This window comes from Saccoglossus kowalevskii, chromosome 10, assembly GCF_978046115.1.
Source record: "Saccoglossus kowalevskii chromosome 10, keSacKowa6.1, whole genome shotgun sequence".
Lineage (NCBI taxonomy): Eukaryota > Metazoa > Hemichordata > Enteropneusta > Harrimaniidae > Saccoglossus > Saccoglossus kowalevskii.
Window position 1 is genome coordinate 12,791,010 of NC_140650.1, and position 22,863 is coordinate 12,813,872.

The 22,863-nt window shown below is 34.7% G+C and overlaps 1 protein-coding gene across 1 annotated transcript; it reads right to left on the bottom strand.

The window, feature by feature from the left end:
* Positions 1–22,731, bottom strand: LOC100373541 (erythroid differentiation-related factor 1-like). The gene is made up of 20 exons (XM_085504261.1): positions 22,422–22,731; positions 20,792–20,985; positions 19,879–19,942; positions 19,506–19,631; positions 18,457–18,587; positions 18,031–18,181; positions 17,298–17,419; positions 15,931–16,190; positions 15,380–15,527; positions 15,136–15,205; positions 14,180–14,509; positions 12,956–13,274; positions 9,493–9,702; positions 8,384–8,596; positions 7,550–7,755; positions 6,661–6,813; positions 6,319–6,468; positions 5,649–5,796; positions 3,010–3,379; positions 1–2,067 (listed from the first exon to the last, which is right to left on the bottom strand). The coding sequence occupies exons 1-20, from the start codon at positions 22,551–22,553 to the stop codon at positions 1,932–1,934; spliced, it is 3,633 nt and encodes a 1,210-aa protein (XP_085360387.1). The 5' UTR covers positions 22,554–22,731; the 3' UTR covers positions 1–1,931.
* Positions 22,732–22,863: the final 132 nt, after the last annotated feature.

Here is a 22,863-nt window from a genome sequence, read left to right on the forward strand (position 1 = left end):
TACATTTGACATTATTGTTTTACTGGTTGTTAATTAGAGCACAGTCAATCTGTTAAATGTTAAGTAAATGTGATAAACTATCGGTCCTAAAAATACAGAACACATTTCATATAAGCAAGAACTGCTTGTCTTGTTTCAACATACCTAAATATTATGTTTGATTTGATTGTAACATTATTACTCAAATCATTTCAGTCTACTACATACATCACTTCACTTCGCATTAAAATCGCACAACGCATATAGGTTTGTGGCAAAGTAAAACTAGAATCTCTCCTTTTTCGAACAATGTACCACCACACATCTTTGTAATGATATTTGTAAAATTGATTCCAGAATATGTTCTATATATATCATTCATTTTCCGGGAGGAGTGACAAGCAATTATGAAAACTGCAAGATCAGTCCCGAAAGAAACAGGTTACTTTGTGATGAAAGAATTGAGTATCTAGCGAAAAAGAAAGTACGAGGTATTGTACGAGGCATATAAAAACTAATAAAAAAAATCTGTACTCAATGACGATATTACCGGTACAGATGGACTTATACTACCTTTGGATACATTAATTGCTGCTCTCTTTATATATAAAATACATCTGTTAAGGCAGCAATCAACAATATTATGCTCAAATATTATGCTCAAATATCTTGCTATTTTTGTTTGGATTTGGCTATTTTTGACAACAATATTCGAATCACGAGAGTTATATGATGATGACAGTACGAGACCACACAAAACGCATCTTTTACTACCAGTATAATATAATAATGATTATAATGATATAATAATTATTGTTTTTTTCTTATTTTTAATTTGTTTTAACATGTAAAAACTTAATTTTATTTGAATGAATAGAAAAAAAGTTTAATGCTTGCAATTCAAACAATCATAAAACATTTAGAAAAAAAAGATTGCAGAACAGATAATTTTTCCGTTCACTGCGAGATCTCGCGTGAAAGGCGCGGACTGAAAGCCTTCCGCAAAATAATCTAATTTGATTCTAATCTTGAATTTCTGTTTTTGTCGCTCAATGTCGAAATGCCGATCTCTCAGAAGAGAATATTGCGATTATATATCCTTATTATATCAAAAAGCGCGGAAATATCCCAAAAATATTTTGGCTTTTCTCGAATCTCGCGCGATGCGATGCGATACGTCACTGCAATGGAATGACCTTTGTTTGTCCTGTTTCACCGTTCGATTTCACGCATAATGCGAGATCTTGCAGTGATCGGAAAATGGTCTATAGAGGAGGAATGACACCATAGTACTAGTTTCGAATCCCCAATCGCTGATGTGGTTATATATTGGTGTACTTTCATACACTCAATAATCCCACCATAACAAACACAACAGTTTTTAAGTGTCTATCAACAGGTTCATTATACCAATTGATTTTGCATGAAATTACTATTACATTCAAACGTCTTTCTCTACTATCTTGTTCCCAACACCACCAGCATTAATTGGTTAATTACATTACAGGATGTATTGTAATATGCAAGCACACACACAAATCATCATGATAACTGATATGATTATTTTTGTTGTCAATGATATACTTACAGACCATACTAGCTAAACAGTTTTACTTCATAGCTAAGACTGGAAAAGTCATAAAGTAAGCATTACTGAAAGTGTTTTAATTGATGTGTCACACTCAAGAGAATAAATATTTTCACTATGTTTTTGACATGATATACCCTATACCTTATTAGGGTTTCTGAAAGTACGGTGGTTGAACTATTAACAATCACCTGCAAACAAATACCATCATCTTAATTTTGTAACTTTCTGTACACTGTATGTAATATAAATGAATTTTGATGAATTTTCAAAAAATAAAAATTTACCGCGGATCGTACAATTGTACCTTTCATGCAAAGTTTGTTGTACATATCATACATCAAACTAAATTATTAACTGAATCTCATGGAGGAGTTTGTAATAATTTGACTTCTTTCAGTGCATATTGAAGTGCCTTAACTAAATTGCCTTTGTAAAGCTTTTCACACATCAATGCAATGCCGTACATCTTCTTGTATCTAGATAACTTATCATGGTCACTGAAAAAAACAAAACATTAATTAAAAAACATCATACAGGTGTTGCAAAAATGTATATAATGTAGACTTGTTTAATGTAGCAAGACACATTACCACAAATCAGGTAACCCCAAGATTGGATATGGTAGGTTCACAGAGACTCTTGAAATTAAGTTCTAAATGTTCTTGAATATTATCAAGCAGAAAAAACGTTGTAAGCCAAGGGATATATATTCATGGGTATTCACAGGTGCAAATGGTGGTAATTGAATTTTTGTATCTATCACCAAATACAAGCGAGAAACTCAAATTTTACAAAGTTCCACTCCTGTTACATTAAGACGAAAGATAAACTATGATTTAACACTTTACAGCCAAAAACAGGTTCGGAGTGCCTTTTTTCCTATTGATTTAATAAATGCATAGGCGCACATTGCTCTGCTTTTTTGCATTTTTAATACCTTATAATGCCACCCTAAAATGTGTTGACACAGTGGAAGAAAATGACAACTTTTATTCAATTTGTAAAAATTTTGAAAATATAAATGTCCATGTCTAATAGACAATAACAAAACACTAGAAACAATCACTACAACAAAATTATTGCATTTGACAGAAAGGTGACAAAGTATTGTATACATGATGACACATATACTGATATATTTGTGTACATGAGATTGTACATACAAGGTATGTCGGGGGGGGTTGTTTTCTACCAGGTGCCATTAATGGGAGTGAAGGAAATGGCTACAATGTTTAGCAGTACTGTCAATCCTTAAATAAATGGTCTAGTTACACTTCCTTCTTCAATGTATTTTTTCTGATCAAAATCAGGAAAAATTCCATATATTGAAATGCAGTTTGTATATTACATTGCACGACATGTTGTCAAATGCTGTTCATAGCATATGAAGCCAAATATACACGCACATGGACATTGAAAAAAAACAGATATGTTCTTACCTTTTCTTGTTGGAATGTAATTTGACTAAGTTCAAGAGCACAAACTGTATCCGTGAGAGTAAAATAGAGAGCAATTTCTCTTGTTCTTCTAGCTCCTTCATTTTACTTTTATCAACTGTAGTTGGAGCATCTCCCTGTTTTACGAATTCACAAACTCCAGCATCAGCTCCTCCAGACTCTTCCATTTTACAATATCCGCTGTCTAATAATTCATGCCTGCCACTCTGTGCTATTGCATCTGATGAATTCAATGTATCAGTAGCTTCCTCTGTTAAAGTTCTATTGATACTTTCAACTGCTCCTTCACTTTGTAAAAGCAGATCCAATGCAACATGTAATGCCTTCATTCTAGCACCGCTACCTGTCTGATCTACAATAAGTAGGAGGAAAAGACTAGTTATACTCTTTCGCAGCTACTATGAGTGTACATAGTATAAAATGATACATACACACATGTATAATATTAGGAATAAACTAGAGATGTGTAATACTTTATGTAAAAGCTATTATACAAGCTTCAACAACGTTAAAAAATGAAAGTGTACAAGAACAGAAAACCACACTAGATTTATTTTCTAGCCTAAGGCCACAGACAATTCAAGAATAGTTAGGCCACACTGATTTAATTTTATGGATGACATCCTCTGGAGACCCCAAAACTAATGCGAGAGGGCGAAGAAAAAAAATCCTGCCAAAAAAAAAATGCTGCTAAAACCACATGACTACGGAGCTGGTATTACGAATTGAATCACAGAACACAGCGTATCAAAAAAACAACAACAAGTCTTTATTTGTAGGAGGCACATGTTGATGTACACATCTCGTACTGTATTTCTGTCTCAGGTATCATCACCTTTGATTTTAAAAAGGCAAGAAGATAAGGCAGATGTTAGCTTTGCCAAAGGCATACACATCAACTCAATAATAAATAAAAACTTACTGTATTGTATTGAAAAAAAAATTGATTAAAAATGAACAATAAGTTTGTCAACAGCAACCTGGAAATTAACTTCTTTGACATTCAAACTACAGCTGTTAAAGTAACACTTCAGATAGACTAAGTGTAGACACAAATGCTTTAGAACTACTTCAACTATGTAACAAATTATAAGAGGCTCGATATTGAAAAAAAAAAACACCAACAGAGTCAACAAACATTTGGATGCAGAAAATTATGTACATGTATCTTGATGAAAATTCGTCATATGATGAAAATATTACTGACTGTGTGTGCAAGCAAATTATCCGAATCAGAAACTGAAAAAAAATAAGAAACTTTTCTTCACCCCCAAAGGGGACTTCGTTTCGATGTTTTTCTAAAAAACCTGCAATTAGGCTGCGAAAGTAGAACATTCCAGAGGGGGTGAAACGAAAGAGCCAAATTTAACGCATGAAATAGAACGTGTATTTTGACCTCTACGTGGCCAACCAATGGCTGGACACGATACATTCGCGGTCGTTGCCAAAGAGCCCCGCATCCATCGCCTGGCGATGCTCTTCTGTTTCACCCCTTCCGAATGTTCTACTTTCGCAGCCTAATCGCAGGTTTTTCAAAAAAAACGACGAAGAACCACAATAATTAGTAGATATGTTCCTGTTTTGGGCGGATTATTGCTAGAGAATAATGTCTTTATTACAAAAATGCTGAAAAACCACGAGTCTTTGCCTTAGTTATTTTCTTATCAGCAAAAAATTGCAAACTCGGCAAATTTGGTTGCACAACTTCCCTCTATCATATACACCCAGCAACACCGATGCCAGCTGACTGTGGTTTTACCTCTGAACTTTTATGCTCACGTATTTTGGTGGCGTGGTTGCCATGTTGGAATTCCTGGCAACGCAATACGCATGTGCAGAAAATCATCATACGACAAAATTTGCATGTTTTGAGATAGTCCAAAACAAGTTTTACGACAAGTCAGCGCTTTGCGACAATATGAGTCGGCAAGTTCCGGACAGAAAATCGATCTGTGGAGACTCGTCATCTGAGATTTTTTTTTTTTTTTTTTTTTGAGAACAGGCGAAAACTAATGCGCGCGTGGATGTCATCCATAAAATTAAGTCGGTGTGGTCTTATTAAAATTAGAAGACGAATTGCCTTCATTCAGCTATTGTAGGTCATATTCAAGAACACACCATTAAAGTTCCGCTGGTTACTGACGACCATTTTCATTTGATTTGTTTTATTTTAATGTTATTTTATATAGGTAACTGTAAGGTTTTTGCAAGCTACCACTCTGGTTCTTTATTAACATTCATAAAATGGTACAAAATTTGCATATTCATGAAGTTTGTTGATGAGAAAGGGTGCAATGCAAAAACCCATTCCTATAATCCTCCAGAAATGAAATGTTTCTGTGACGTCAAAATAACGTACATAGGTGGAGGCAATGTAATTCAATCGACAACTGTATTTAGTTGTATAATCGTTCATCATCTAGAATATGGTAACATTTCAATGATTCGTCACTAGAGGGCACAATATATAGAAAAGGTGTTTTGTAAATTGATGTGATTACACTCGTACTGATATGAAATGAAAGAAAGTAGCGGGACAGTAATCTTTCAACAAAGAGAACTTCTAAACATACATTATTAAACAAATTAATGCTTATTAGTAAATAAAAGGGAATACTTACTATTAAACTGATGTTCTGACATGGCAACTCTTTCTAATAGCACTCTCAGTAATTCAGAGGGACGGTCCAATTCTTGGAATAGCTTTATGGCTTTCCCATAATGCAATTCAGTCAATGATTTTCCTTGTTTTCTTTTCTGTTCATTAACCTACTCACAAATGAAAGATTTATAGAAGAGTGTTTGTAATGATTGTAATCCTGCCTGTCTCTGTATATGGGTATTACAAGCCACAGGCAATGTCCAAGACCCCTTAGTAATTGTAATTATATGACAAATGAAGTCAGAATTTACATGTTACAATTTGTACAAAATCTATCAGTGTATGTTTCAGATGTACAGAATGAGTTATACATCTTGGATTGCAAGACAACTCAACTTGTGTGTCTAATGTCTCGTCATCTTTCTTCTTTGCATGATTGCATTTTTAAAAAAAGAATTTTTGATATTCAAAATGTCCTCCAATTTAGATCAAATTCTGAAAAACTGGTAGATGGTATTTCCAATAATCCACTATTGAAGAGAATCACTCAGAGAAAGTACACAGTGCACATGAAATTTTATAGTGTGTTAAGCCATAATTACTCTTACTGACAAAAAAAATCAGAAACATAAGTATACCATCAAGTAGCAAAATTGGTCCATGAACATTTGAGAGAAAGTTTACTGTACCTGATTTCTGTATGAGTTGTGATGCATTGATGCCAATCTATGGTGGATTGTAGCTGCTCTGTAACGTACTATAGGATACTGTGGTGAAGACTGGTTTACATCACAGTATTTTAAAGCTTTCATCATCAGGTCATTAATATCTCTCTCAACCTAGAACATATTAAGTGACTTCCTTTCAATAACTGCTATCACAAACAAGTGCTCAATATGCGTTTTTCTTAAAAAACGTACATCTGAAAATACTATTCATAATGGACAAACAAAAAAGGTCAATAGTACATAGTACTGGCCAATCAAAACGAAGCATTCAACTAATTACCATCATGGTAATGTAGTACACACCTGTTCTTGCGCCATAACGGCCAATGGTGCATTGTCTTGTAACAGCGTTGCTATGGTGAAGTAGGTTGACGACAACTCCCAACATACTGACTCTCTGATGTGAGACGGTTTCTCACCAATGCAAGACAATGCTGCCTGGTAGTAAATTATAGCCTGTCAGGAAGAGAAAACACAGAATACATACACAGTCAATAAATGAATTTATATAGTTTCCTACATGTATACCAAGTGAATTCTCACATGATTTTCTCCGGTCTATGGAGGACATAAGTCGAACCTACACTACCAGAGGAGCATACAGAAAGGTGCACATAACTACAATATACTGAGTACTATAAATTAGGTCTTTATGTGATATTAGCTAAATTTAGCTAATTCAAGTAGAAGTATATTCTCACAATAAGATTGTTGGCATTTTTGCTAAATTAAGATTCTGTGAATTTATGCATTGAGTCAAATTCGCTAAAATGGCATTTATAGGTATTTCAGGATGTTTTACAATACTTCACCAGGTACCCATTTACTCCAGATTAGAGGAGAGCACAGAAAAAAGTAAAATGCCTTTCCCACATGAAAGTACATAACACAGGTTGTGGGTCTATGGTCCTAGCTATAATCTAAACAACCTATGATATGATAGCTTAGATATAGACAAGTATATATAACATATAAAAAAGTAATTTGTCTAAAAGATTACCTGATGGCCAATTTCATAGGTCATAGGAACCTAAAAGAGGTTTATGCTTTGCTAGGTTTCCAGACACCACATTCAATATGGAGTGTTTTTGTGTGAGCAGTTTTTTCATGACAATATAAAAGCAACCTGCATCTTGATTAGTTTAACTAAATAAAGAACATTTAACAATTCAAAATTCTGTTATGCATTTACCTTATTGTAGTAGTGTCTCTCTTGTTGACTAAATCTACCAATGTTGTAAGCCTGTGCACATATTCTCATTAGTCTTCCAGCATTACAATTAACTAACGCTTGATTAATACTATCATGTACAGCATCAAATGACTGAATGGCATTGTCAAAACAACTATAACTCTTTTTCCACAGCTCCTGTTCTTCTTGACTAGGAATTTCATCATCTGAAGTGAAATGAGAAATGAAATGTTAGCGCTAGAAAGATATTTTTAAATATAACACAAAAGAAACTTCCTTCTTATAGACTGATTGTTGGTTTATGCTGCCCACTATCCATAATAACATAGCTACGAGAAAAAATTATATTTAAATATATTTCATAAAAAAAAAACATTTTAACTGGCAAGGAAACTGAGAAGACTACATGCAATTGAACCCCGCTTTGAAATATTACCAACAATGAAGTGTTGTTTTTGGTATCTCTGTGGTTGTGTCCTTACGAATATATAATATACAATATCTACAAAATGTATAAAATCATGATGTAACCACCTAACAATATCTCTGTGATTAAACAATGCTACTACAATTTATGTTTAGGTTATGTGGCAAATATTACAAGCCACCTGAGCCTGGAATTGATTTCGTTACTGAATGACATATACTATGTATTATAAAAAGAATTATGGGGAATCATGTGTCAAAATTGAGCAGATCGGAACAGAAATTAAACAACTAATTTCAAAAGTAGTTTTGACAGCGGTCCTTTTACCATCGTCCATGCAGTGTAGTATTGTAGCAAACACAGTAAAGATATAAGGAAGTAGAACAAAGGGAAAAACTAGAACATACCATTTTGATCAGCAGCAGCGAGATCTACAGCTTGTTTCATGTACAATTTACCAAGTTCATTTCTTGAATTTGCCAGTCTCCTTGTGATGTTTATAATACAGTCTGCATTCTCCTTATCATCACATAGCAACTCTACAGAAAACTCATAGCAACGGATGCTGGTTGCTAGGAAACCAGCTGCATCCATAGACCAAGATGATGCCCATTCAAAATCTACAAAAGAAATTATGAGTGTTAAATAACAACTCTAGAATAACAATTTGTTTAAGAATAGAAACCTGATGTCAATTCTATTCCTCAGTATTTATATATTTTAATACACATTATACAGTAAAGTCAGGTCACTGGTAGTATAGTGGTTGTCACATCAGACCCATGATCGGTAGACCCAGGTTCAAATCCTATCTCAGGCTGAACACCACCCTGGGTGAGTGTGCCACAGACTCAATGGGAAGGTCAATTCCACTGGCCGAGCTTCATTCACTAACGAATGCGACTTTAGGGAACCCGACTGGGTGCTCAGCGGTATAACTGAGTTTCACTGCCTTGTGGATACCTTCGGGAGAAGGGAAGACTAAAAAGTAAACCCTACAGAAATCCGGAATGGAGACCCTAAGGCAATTGGATCGACCACTAGTCACCCTTCTGGCGACTCCTGCAGCCATGGCAGCTCCAAACGTAGTGCTCTGCATTCCCTTCGACTTCGTCAGTGTGGAAGAGAGAGGAACCTTTTTGACTGGGCAGCACTAGGTTTCCATAAACACATGCCCAGGCCTGCGCCCTGAAGAGACCATGAAGACTGAGCGAGTGACTCACTGGGCCCAAACCTGTGCCTGATGCCTACTATACAGTAAAGCATCATTTGTACCTCATTTGAGATGGCCAGCTAGTGGCCATTTTTTCACTATGCCCAACATTGAACCGGTTTCCCTGGATTGAAGTTAATGTTTCAAACTTTTACTTTTAGTCACAATGACTTCATATGTCATGTCAAATTATTGACAGAGACTTTTTGAAGAGTGTGAATATACAGCTTATTATAGAAATATAGAGTATCGTACATGGATGCATATTTTTTTTTTGTGGTAATATTCTATTGGCAGACTCACTATTGTAATTAACTTCTTTCTGGACACTCTGCATGATAAACTTCTCATATTCAGGTGATTGTAGAAAATTATCCTTGTGTGAAATGAGATTATCGGAACTGCTAGCAGCCAACATAACATGTACATCACCACACAGCGAAAGAATAGATTCCAGTAAACCCTGTCCTTCCTTCTCAACAGCTGAGGTTGATAAGACACTAGAAACAGCACCTGTAATCAGTTAGAACAGTTAATTAATGCAAATGTCACTAGAGATTACCCTCACCAATTTTCACAGCAAACAATGACCAATAGTCAGATTTCAAAAACCTATATTCAGAATAGATATGTTCATATATTCTGTTAGAAGCACATATATTCTGTTAGAAGCACATGCACATTAATTAAGATAAGGCTACAGTCAAAAAAAGTTATATTTCAATAATCTATCATATAATATATGCAATTGTTGGTTTTTGTGCACTTTTATTGGAGATGTAATTTTAAGACAGCAAACATGATGCTCATAAACTTGGTACACAATGTATGAAAGTAAATGAAAGATATAGAACATTACATCTGATTAATACTGAAGGTACAATCATATACAATCGGGGTACTTGTGTTTTCCCGTTGTTTGGTACACTTCCAGGGATCAATATAATTGCCTGTCTTTAACTACCCTGTTTGTTATGTGATCAAAAAATGCTTAGAAAGTACTTCTGTGTGCTAAGGGTATATTAGGCCTTTCTAGAAAAAAATAGGGAATATTTAAAATTGTGTTTTAAAATGTCAGTATCTTTGTTTTGTGTGCAACTCACTCAGTGTCAGATTATAATTGAGCCAGTGTGTGTACCAAAAGTGAATAAAAAGTTCAGTTGACCTCAAAAACTTTTTATGGAAAATTTGAGTAAATGGCGACAAAAAGCTTAACAATTATTTTCAAATCAGAGATACACATATGCTGGTTCAGCAACATATATAAGCAAAATTTAGCAAAAGAAATACTGACCAATGTGTTCTTTAATATAATACTACATACATGTATACTGTGTTAATTTCAATATACCTAGAAAACAATATACCGTACTTCCTGAGTATAAGCCCAGGGACCTGAACATGTAAAATCAGGAAAATTAGGGGGTGGGCTTATACTCGAGGACCACCTCAAAAAAGAAAATCTTTTGGTGGGTTTAAAATTATAACTATCTTCCCAAACACGAAAAAACATCCAAATTCATTTTTCATTCACAGCACCGGTCTCGGAGAAATATTATAATGTCTTTTTGAGGAAAAAATTGCAAAACGAGTCATCATTGATTTCCACAACACTTTTTACTATGAAGAAACAAACATGTTCATAAAAATACACGCATTTTATTACAATATGGTTTACATACCCTGGTACCGTCTAAATTTACAGTGGAAAATGGGTAGGGTCTGTGGGAAAACAGTTGAAGTGGAATGTTTTCGATCGTACGCAAACTCTCGATACAAAGCAATTTCCGCCATTGTGTTTTTCCTAATGGTTTTGACCTGAGCAACTTCCTTTGACCTAACAGGTCACGTATTTCGTTAGCCAATCAAAATTCTGTGTCGTACAGACAAAGTTTTTTGATTATTGATAAAGTAATTTTTTCAACGCAATGCGGAAATGAATTAGCGCGATGTTAAAATACGATCTGTTAACACTGATTTCTACAAAAAAGTGATTTTTTTTCCCTAAAAGCTGTTGATTAGCAATTTTTGAAAGGTAAACTAAAGGTAGAAGAAGTATTTAAACCTTTCACGGTCACCAACATGTCGTATCTACGATAATTTGCTCGTTTACACCCCATTCACGATTGTCTCAGTGGACACGATTATTCTGAAAAGTAAAACAATGTTCAATGACCAGGTTTCACGACTTGACGTTCACATTTTGGCATTTCAAAAACTACTGCTCATAAGAAATATGGATTACTTCAGTATTGCATTATCGGGGTTCATCCTGAGTAAATAACAGAATAGAACAGGTGCGAACCATGTTCCGTACGTTCGTCCGCCAGTTTTCTCGTAAAAGCAGGAACCAAACTACTGTACCAATCATGATTTTTATGTAATGAAATACATTTTTTACATGCATATTTTAATAAATGTCGTCAACACCCGGTAAAAACACCCTAGGCCTATACTCAGGGATGCCCTCAACTCGTTAAATGTCTAAAAACAGAGGGGTGGGCTTATACTTGGGGAGGGGCTTATGCTCGGGAAAGTATGGTAGAATGAATTGTGACAAGTCATTGTCAATGACACGTCCCAGTTCCGTTCATATTTGAGTGACATGTACATTCAAAGCAGATCATGACCGAAATCTCAGACCACTTTCAGTGGTTAGGGTTAATACGTGACTTTGATGCATTTTCGGCCTTAAAATGGCCATCATTCAGCTATTGTTAAGCAGATCATGAAACATATGCACATATTTATTTGTGACATGATGTACCATGTGTGTGTGAAGTTTGAACTTGATCAATCCAGACATGTCTCGAATACGGATTCAGAACTGAATTCTTTAAAACAAAATGGCCGCCAGTCGGCCATTTCGAACTTGATCAGAAAAAAAAAGGACGTGCATCAAGGTCCTATTATGAAATCGAAATAATAGTAAAGTAACATATTCAAGCAAAATATAATACGAGCCAGATATTAAAAAGGCATTAATACATTGCATTTGTAAAATATTGGTTAACTAAACTTATCTAATTGACAAATCTCATTATCAGCAGTTAAATACAGGTTTGATTGACAAACCTCATTGACAGGGCTGAACATCACTTACATAAAACGTAAATTGCAATTGACCTTACTGTGATGACGCATTGGTTCTGGAATACGAAAAAAGAGACCGAAGCATGCGCACTGTGTACACAATATGCCAATGACCTTTAACGATGTTATGACATAGACATAACTCATGAATATTATTTGAAAGTGCTAATATTATTGGAAAGCATTTATTATGAAAAGCCGGAATCACGTATATTCAGTCATGACCCCCACTCTTGTCTATTGTGTTAAATTGAAGAATGTACACGCTTCCTATCGTACTAAACTGGTCACCAAATTTAACAACTGTTTCTGGCCTGAATGAGTGTAGGCAAGCCTCAATAGGTTTTGATTGTATACAGCGCCACCAGTGGCTGTTTCATAGCAATTGATACAATGTACGATTTCCAAATTTTAAGATGATCAGAGTTATTGTAACTATAGAAAACCTGAAATTTAATGAATATTTTGAAAAATAAACATAGAACATACACTATAATCAATGTTTGAAAGAATAAATAAGGATAAAAACTGTTTTAGTTATCGGTAATGTAACTGCAAGTTTCATGATGAAGTCAACAATAACAACAACAACGAGGACAGACATGTTCCCCTGTTTGCTGCATTTATCTATGAATAAAAAGACAAGATAAAATCTGCATATTTGGATACTCACTATGACACATCAATGACAGATGCAAATTTCGTAAAACTTCCCCGTAATTGTTCGAACGCATACCAATATTTCCCATCACATAAAACACTGCTCTGGCTTTCTTGAAAAGTGATATTTTCATCTGCCCTTGCCATGAACCAGGGGACAGTCTTCTTCTAGCGACTGTCATTTCAGGTTGATTGACAACAGCAGTTTCCTTTTCAAGAGCTGCCGAGGAACCACTGTCGTCTTTACTGGCAGTAGGAAACTCGATTGCACAGGGACTATTTCCACTAAGTAGAGGATTGGACTCAACATCTGAGTCAATTGCCTGTAAGCCCTGAAAACCAAGTGGTGAAACTTCTCAAACTTCTTTTCATAATATTAGATCTTCATAAGAATCATGTAAAGTTAGCCTAACCTAATTTGAATATTGTTCACTCATTAGCATATGAAAATCTATTAGATATGCAGCATGCAATCCAATTTTGTACAAGCAGCCTGTCAGCTGAGATAGCTCTGCTGTGAGAAATGCACATTTCAAGTAAAGAATGTAAGATATCATTAGAAAATGAACAATATGTATAGTATCAGAGCAATCGGACTTGCTGTTTTTAACAAGAATTCGAAAATAGAACTTTTTACCAAAAATGACAAAAATATTTATCAAAACTAGAAAATTAAAGATATCATCACGAAATGAACAAATCTAAGAGAGATACACATGTCGTACCTATATATGTAATATCAAAGCAATCATACTGGCAGTTTTAACAAGAAGTCAAAAATATAACATTTTACCAAAAATATTCATCAAAATCAGAGAATGAACATCACAAAATGAACAAATCTGGGAGAGGTCCACTGGTAGTACCTATATACATGTATGTACTATCAAAGCAATTGGACTATCAAAGCAATTGGTTTTAACAAGAAGTCAATAATATCATTTTTTACCAAAAATGACAAAAATATTCATCAAAATTAGAAAATTAAAGATATCATCACAAAATGAACAAATCTGAAAGAGAACTACCCCAAGAATCTATGTTGCAAATATGAAAGCGTTTAGTTTAACGGTTTTGAAGAAAACGACAAAAATGTGAAAAGTTGACAACATACTACAGAAGACGACACACAATCACTCTGCTCGACAGCAGAGCTAATAAAAATGCAATGTATTTCTCCAGAGACCCAAATGCAATGTGCTGAGTTAATGATTTCAAATCAACATTTATTTTTTACCTGAACAATATGCTTAATTGCTTCTAAGCACTTCTGCTGTTCCGAGTTACCATGGTTATGGGATGGCCTTCGGCCTCTTTTCTCGACTTCTCTCCAGTGCCAGTGTTTTGAAGGCAGAGACAAACTCTTGACATCCAGGGATTTTGTTGCTTCCTCACCATGGCAACCTTTCTCATCTTCATCATTGCTACTAGTGCTACTACTACTACTACTACTGTTATCACCATGACAATGGTCTTCATCAGAGAAATCATCATCCTCACTTTTATCTTTGTGTGGTTCATCTGAGATGAACATGTCTGATAACAGAAAATTTGCTGATGCAAAAATCTGAAAAATAACATTTATTGAAATTAGATGGTTCAAATCAGGATTAGTTTTAAATTTGTTTTTAGAATAATTTGCAAAATGACGATGTACACATGAAATCATCCCAACTGGCAGATACACGTATCCTTTCAGCCTTGCTGCATAACCGAATCATCTGTCTATTTTTAGACTGGTAAAAACCAGTTTAACAGCCAATCTTAAGAAGTAGAATCAGTCAAAGTTTGACCCCTGTATCAGAATTAATTATTTGCTGACTTGACTACAAAATAAAGCAGACATACTCTTTCTTAGGACACCACACCTCATTATAATATGCATTTTATGAATATCCAGTAGTAATGGATCTTCAATGAATGCTGTCAGTCAGGAGGTGTTTACACCACCAAATTGCAATCAAGCAGGCATATTAATAACTGTAAAACTAAATTGTTACTAATTTATAGTTAAAGGGCAATGGTGCACTCATAGCAACAAAATACATTGTTTGTTCACATGAAATGCAAACATGCGCTGCGCGACGACCACCGATTTTTGAACAATCCCTGACAGAAAGGCAGTCTATATATGGAGTGTACAGTACACATTTATGATGGTTGAAGCTTTGTTTAAATCTTTTTGTCACTAACCTGCGGATTCTTGTCTTTGTCTAACAAGCTCAAACAATTCTTTAGTAACTGTGAAATAGTTGACCAATCCCTGGTGATGAAACAGAAATACATATATATGTCTAAGGTAGTGCATATGGTTCATCATATGTGATGTGAATTTTGAACTGTACAGTTATATGTGACACTGGGAAGATACAAATGAGATGCATGTGATATCATATAACTGAGTTGTCCCTGTATATAACTAATTGCAAGTAATTACCTATCATTGCTTTGTTTCATGTTCTTTGCTACGTTATACAACAGCAATGCAACAGGCACAGCGAACGGATTATCCCACGTATTGTTGACGTCATTCTCAGAACACAGTGACGTCAAGTCGTACAACTTAACAACGTCATCATTGTTACCTACAGATCAACACAAATTGCAAAACTATGAAGAAGTTATGGAGCAACAAAAAACAAAATAAATAAACAATTACATGCTTGTACAATAAAATATTTCACTGATACACTGTAAAACAAATAATTAGAAAACAGCAAATTGTATGTGGCTGTATAAATGACCTGACACACAGACACAAATGTTGTAGCCACTGATTGCCTTCATTTTTGCCAAATTACATAACTATAGCAAGACGTTTACCAAAATACATGTATCAATGTCTGAGTTTTGGTTGAGATGACGCAACAGCAAATTTGTGTGTGTCAATGGCACGTCATATAGGTATAGAGAGCACACTGATTATGCTATGATCATAGTTGTTTCTGAGAAATTATATAATAGAGTACCAAATATGGGTACACCTACCTTTAAACAACCAGTACGTATGCCCTTCTTTTGTGCAGTTTGATTTCAGGAATGAAAGCACGTTCTGTGCAATATCTTTGACAACCGTTGGTGAAAATTGCGAATCCGGAATTTGCGGGATTTCCTCCGTTCTCAACAGTTCATAGTTCTTGACTATGCCATCAAGATGATAACACATGGCTAACTCGGGTACATTACATATTAGATTGTCTAACCAGTAATCTAATCCAGTGAGCACATTGATTGGTTTACTCATGTCTCTATGGAAACAATACCCAAATATAAACATATTATTCATAAATAAATAAATGAATAAATAAGCATTTATGACCAAACTTAAGTGATCACAAACTGTGTTTATTATTTCTTCTACATGCTTATAAGCATGCACCAAAACATAGAAGAAATACAATTCCATGGAAATTACAGGAGAAATGATGGAAGGAAGTGGTTTATAATTATGGTGCACAAGCTCTCCATAATCTAAGCCGCTTAATTTTTGCTGCTAGAAAATTTTGCAATTTTATTATTTTATCGTCAAAGTCAATGACCGTCATGTTGCAGGAATCAGGAAAAATTTTCACTTCCAAATTCTTCCAGCCGCTCCAATGAAGTTTTTACGTCACATGATATATTAAATGCAGTGTTTAGAAGTAATGAGTGATTCATACTGTGAGGTTATTACGAGGATACCTCAAAGTATGCACAAAGTCAGTACAGCTGAAGTATCGACCGTCACGCAGCGGAGGTCGATGCGCGGCGCACTGTCTTGAGTGCATACTTTGAGGTATCTTCGTAATAACCTTATTATTATACATCTTATTCCTTCAAAGGATACATTATACATCATGGGAATGTCAAAATTCAAAATGTTTAGAACAGAATCAGCGAACTTCTTTGTGTGGAGTCCAGTCAAACTCTGTTGGCAACCATGTTTGTTTTTATTATTAATCATCAGCGTAATCATTCCATATTTGGAATTTGCATTTCCAAATATTGTAGGATGAAAATACCCTGTAAAATGCTGCAAAATTACGGCACGCTGTAACTTATGGTGTTACGATGACAGATGTATAACAATGTTCTTTATAACTAATTGAGAATTGCTGGGTTCTGTCAGTGTTTCGAAAAAAATACATCAATTACAGCAATCAATTCTCTCTATGGTGATTTTTAATTCTTATTTGTTTTAGGGAGGGTAAAAGTACAGCTGTAGTTGCATTCATTTCCACTATTTAGACCAACCCTTCTAAAACTTGTAAGTTATCATTTTGTCATTCAGAAAAGCTACATGTACAAGATACTAAAATCTCAAAAATTCCCAGAGGTAGACAGTCATACTTATTTCTCAAAAGTCCATATCATACCTTAGCCTGAGACTGACAGCAGGATATTGACCACCTCCAAATATAGGTAAGTCAGTTCCTATCAGCATCTGGATGTCTTCAAATTGCCATAAAACTTGACGGGCAAATTCACTTTGATGGGACTGAAAAACGATTGCATGCAGAAAAGTATTTTTTAATCATTATAGATCATTATTATAATTATGTATTATAATTCATGGTTACGATTCAATGAACAGAAAAATTCCCTAGATGTAGATGTTCATGAATATGCATGAAAAATAGTACATGTACTTTTACTGTACTCATTTGCCTAAGCAGACACCCTCCCACTTTCAGGGATTTCTGCACCCACCGCTTGCAGAAACATCACAAATTAAACCATCAAGACATAAAACCTGGTCTTGAACATCATATTACTTTTCTGAATAACTACAGTGTCCATCATGACTAAAGGTTGAAACTAGAAGTGAACACGACCTGTTCATGGTTGTGAACAGTGTTGAATAGTTCTACCTCAGTATACGTTTTAGAAATTGTGAATTACCGTTTTTTCAGTGCCAAGAACTGGTATTGGAAATACACTATCACATTGTGAAAAATGTCATTGTCAAAAAATATGAAAATTCCCAGAAAATTGCATCAATAAAAATAATTAAAGTTGTGCGAAAAGGGTTGACGAAACAACAGGAAGTTGTAGGCTATGTTGGAGCCCTGGTGACAAGACATGACATGTAAATCTGCATTTCTTTACCTGTGATATATCACCAGTTGAAAACGATATATCATCCTTGATAGTATGGGATGATGAGTTCGTTGATGATTGGTCAGGTGATATATCGTCCGGTTCTTCCACGGTATACGTACTATTACATGCGCCATCTGATTCGGGTACACTGTCAATACTACGATATAAAGACACGGGTAAATTGCACAAGATTGAGCAAACATATAAAGACTACAATGTAAAAAGACTGTGACAAACATCAAAGACTCTGGTGTTCCATAAAATATGTTCATCATATGTTTGTTGATTTTGGGTCTGCCCTGGTACAATTTTTTTTTTTTTAAATGGTGACAAGATAACAATCATCACTTTAAAATTTCATAAATAGAAAAGAGCAATGAGAGTCCAACACATTTATAGAGTTTTCAAATAGATTTATGATTATACACTCACCTGTAATACAAGAATTTAGAAAGTAAATTTCTACTGTGCAAATCATCTCTGGTTTTCTTCTTTCTAGTGAATTTCTTATTATCTCTAAGTATTTGCTGTAGTATGAAGTTCCTCAACCATTTTCTACCACTCTAAAAACATATAATCACAGTTTTTAATTAAGTCATACTTAAGTGGTTCTAATTAAAGAATTTAATTAAAGATACACAGTACTAAAAGAACACAATGGATACTATAGAATCTAGACTGGCCCAGCTGCGGTGATTTTTTTTCAGTTAAATGATATTAATAATAATAAAAAAAAAATGGAAAAAATAGTTTTGCGAAAAGGTGGGGGGTGAACGCAAAACTACAGGATTTCACCTTAACACCTCCATTTCGCTATTTTTTTTTATTTAATTTTTAATGCCAGTCTATATACATGTAGTATCATTTATATTGTTTTGCACATAGTAATTAGAAAATCACTTACGAGCAGGATCACTCTTACACTATGTATCTTTACAACTATGCATACTATGGTGTTAATATTGTTGGCGCATAGTGAGGGTGAATTCACCAAGCAAAGACATAGTACTACCCATGTTCATTATTTGGTGGTATTTCCTTATTTTTATTTAAAATATTTTATTGTTTATTAAAAAAGAAGGTTTTTCTGATGTTCAATTTACCTTTCCGTGGCAGCATAATGATGCATTTTTGTGAATAATTTCTCATTGGTGGTTAAATTGACATAATTTAATGCAAAAAAGACTTAAAGCATTAACTGATGAAGGGATAGCGAAAGCCTCGAGCAATTACAACATATGTACTTGCATCGCTCATCAAATGTAAAGAGTGAGTTGCAATATACAAACATATGTTTGTATGTCACATACATATAGTACATGACAAGTTACTTTTGAGTTAAGGCGTAAACCTTTAATGCATTGTCATATTTTCATAAAAATCTAGAAAAAGCGGTAGAGACCATTATATTTGAACTTAGTAGTATATGTACTAGTTATTATATTCAATATTGACCCACTGTTCAGCAATATAAAATCTACCTGTGGTGCTGATCGTAAATGTCTATAAACATCAAATTCATCTAAAAATAGTGATCTACCAATCCGATGAACCGCTATGCTAACTTGACCCTTGCTGAACGGAATCTTGAGAAGGTCCTTGATGTTCTAGAAGAGAAGAGCAGAAAACAAAATTTTGAGATAATAAACAGTTATACATGCATGCATGATGAAGTTCCATTGCCTCCTAGCATACATGTACATGTATACACAGAATAGCAAAATAACATTTACTTTTTAAACACTATAATTCCATCATGTAGCATTTCACATTTTTATGATTTTTTTCATTGAATTTCTCATATGTCAAAATGGTTATGACATGTAATAACTTATCCTAGTACAACTTTGTTACCTCGGCAGCTGATATGACGTCCACATCACCCACAGTATCAGGGCAGGAATTGGCCATACCAAAACTGGAAAATGAAAAAGTATATCTATTTAGGAAGTGTTATGCATGTACTTAGCACAAAGAACAGACAACATGTGGTGACACACCCACACATTTGCATATTTGGATAATTAGAACAGTGGACATGGTGACAGTAAAGAATGGAACACTATTGGGGGGGGGGGAAGCACAAGTCGTGTGGCATTATTTTCCTCAATGAGATCTTGGGGGGGTGCATTTAAAAACAAGACTTATACATTGTAGCTTATTTTCCAATTTAACAATAAATCAAAAAGGGAGTAAAGAATGGAACACTATTGATGAGAGGGGCACAAGTCGTGTGGCATCGTTTTCCTCAATGAGATCTTGGGGGTGCATTTACAAACAAGACCTATATCTCATTTTCCAATTTAACAATAAATCAAAAAAACTCCAATACTCTGAAAATCAGATTTGCAATTTGCTGATGTCATTATAAGTCTAGATAACTTTCTTCTCTAAGAAGAACAATACTATTGTCTTAAACTGACTACCATATTCAATGACTCTATCATGAGATTAACTCCTATAAAAGTACACATAAACTGAACATTTATATTTATTTTTATGCTGGAATTATTTTTACCAAATACCGGTACATAAATTTGTATACATTTACAGACAATGTTTGTGCTACAAATATATAAACCACCGAAGGATTGGCACTTTGATTGCGTGAGCTTCTGACAAACTTTTGTGGTGTACCAAATTTATTCAGTAATTTTTCACTAAATGGATATAATATTCTATAACACTTGATAGGTTATGCAACGTTATTGCATTAAATTTGTGTAAAAAATTTAAAAATGGTACGGTTTATGAAAACTTTGTGTACCTAGAAAACTTAGTTTTGCTTGTTCCCATTGTATTATGGACAGTAACATTAGCACCACTACGCAACCAATTTGCAGGTGGTAGTTTTAAGTCAGTATCTTCTTCAAGCTTAGAGAAGTTTGCAACAGTTTGAACATTGCTGTATTTGACGACAGCGGTTGACTTCACATCTCGTGTAACTCTTGGAGGCGATTCCTAAAAAACCAAAAATAAAATACAAAGTAAATATGCGGTAGAATTATTATCAGTTGGGTTCACACACAGCCCCTTAGCAAGGGCTAATAGATCAAATTCCTTAGCCCATGCTACGAAAATGTGTGTGAACGCTTAGCACGGGCTAAGGAATGCTAAGAACAGGTAAAATCTGATCCGATTTTAAGACGCGGCCCTGACCCTTAGCACAGGGCTGTCTACAAGCAAAGAATGATGTACTTGACATATACATGTATCGGAATATCTACAAGTATGAAAATAGTGCTAAGTATGCTGTTATAACATGACACAATATACCTTTTAGGCATACATTTATTTTGCCATAATAACCTTATATTGTTTGTGTTCTGTCATATATAATTTTTGAAGCGGAATTAATCTGCCTTAATATGTGTCTCATATTTATTTAGTAATATAGATAAATATTTCAATGAATAAGTTAGAATCATTGATGGCAATGATACTCAATCAATTTAAAAATTATAAGTTTTTATGAAAAAGGCCAAGCCAACTGTTAGTCAATGTTCAGCATTATAATACCATGAACAAACAAACAAGTCATTCATTTCAAAGTCAGCAAGCTGACCACATAGAGCTCCATGCTGCACACAACCCCCCCCCCCCCCACGCACAAGAACAATAACTTACTGAACCAACCAATACCATTCTGTGTCTGTGTACACGCAGTAGTGGGAGAATAAAAATATTAATATTTCTCGATATGAATATGAAAACTATATGATTTTAGTTTTCTGTTACTATTGAAATAAGGATTCTATTTATGTTATGAGCTTAACCCTGTGCCCAAGGTCAGACTGAGGCAGAGAGACAAATAATTTCACATTTTGCTCTGTTTTTGAAGTAACTTGCTGTTGTATGTGACTTTTTCGGCTGTTACATGTCCATTAACATACCACCTTGCCCTGTACATGTATAACACTTTGTGTTCTTTGGTGGGAAGTCAGTTGTTGAGCATTTTGGGGCGTTGTGCACTGATAAAAGGTTCAGTAGTGAACGACTTGTATGTTTGTTTATGGTATTATAATGTTGGACTCAAACTGCATATTTCCAATCGCACATTGCTACCACGTGTTGTCCATATAAAAACAACAATATTTTCATTCGTTATAATAACCTTCCCAATATATTATACGGTTGTTCCATGATACAAAGACTGAAAGAGATTTGTCTTCCGAGCGTATCAGTGCGGGCACAACTGTGAGACTCTTCCCAACACAAGTCCGTACATTATCAACCAAATACCAGATCTTGGAGAACACAAAATCAATGTCCAAATGAACAAAGCACTTCGATTCCTTCCGTTTGTTCTGGTATTCGAGTTTCTGAGTTTACTTACTAGATAAGTGTACGCGTTGCGCCGGTGTGAACCACTGTTATTTAAAATTATATATACAGACCTCTCGATCAGCGGCATTCTTCTTGGGTTTGACCATGGATCCATCGCTGTCACAGTCACGCTGACTTTCAGAACTATCAATACCAGCGTCAGGGGCGAACTTCACCCTCGGCAGATCGACGTCTTGTTCCATAATTGTGGTTAAATAACCGAATCAAATTGACATAAATAGCAATCTAACTAGTCTTGGTCAATTCATTGGCGTCACGAGTTACAGAAAACCGTTGTAAAATGATTAGAAATATCATTTAAATCGAGATTTTTCTAGAAGTCCCATGTTTTTCGACGCTTAGCCCACAACCCGGAAGTTATGTTTGTAAACACTTTTTCGATATAGGGGTGGCTGCTCAAAATTTAACTAATGTAATATTAATTAGCTTTATTTGTTAGATAAAGTGAGTACGAGAGATATTTGTATGAAAAAATAATTAAAAACTAAAATT

Excerpts from the sequence above, each read along its gene's own strand:
- LOC100373541 (XM_085504261.1), bottom strand. The coding sequence starts at position 22,553 with ATGGAACAAGACGTCGATCTGCCGAGGGTGAAGTTCGCCCCTGACGCT. Across the intron at positions 8,597-9,492 it reads GAAAGAAGTTAATTACAATA|ATTTTGAATGGGCATCATCT; the intron begins GTGAGTCTGCCA and ends TTTCTTTTGTAG. Across the intron at positions 2,068-3,009 it reads TTACATTCCAACAAGAAAAG|TGACCATGATAAGTTATCTA; the intron begins GTAAGAACATAT and ends TGTTTTTTTCAG.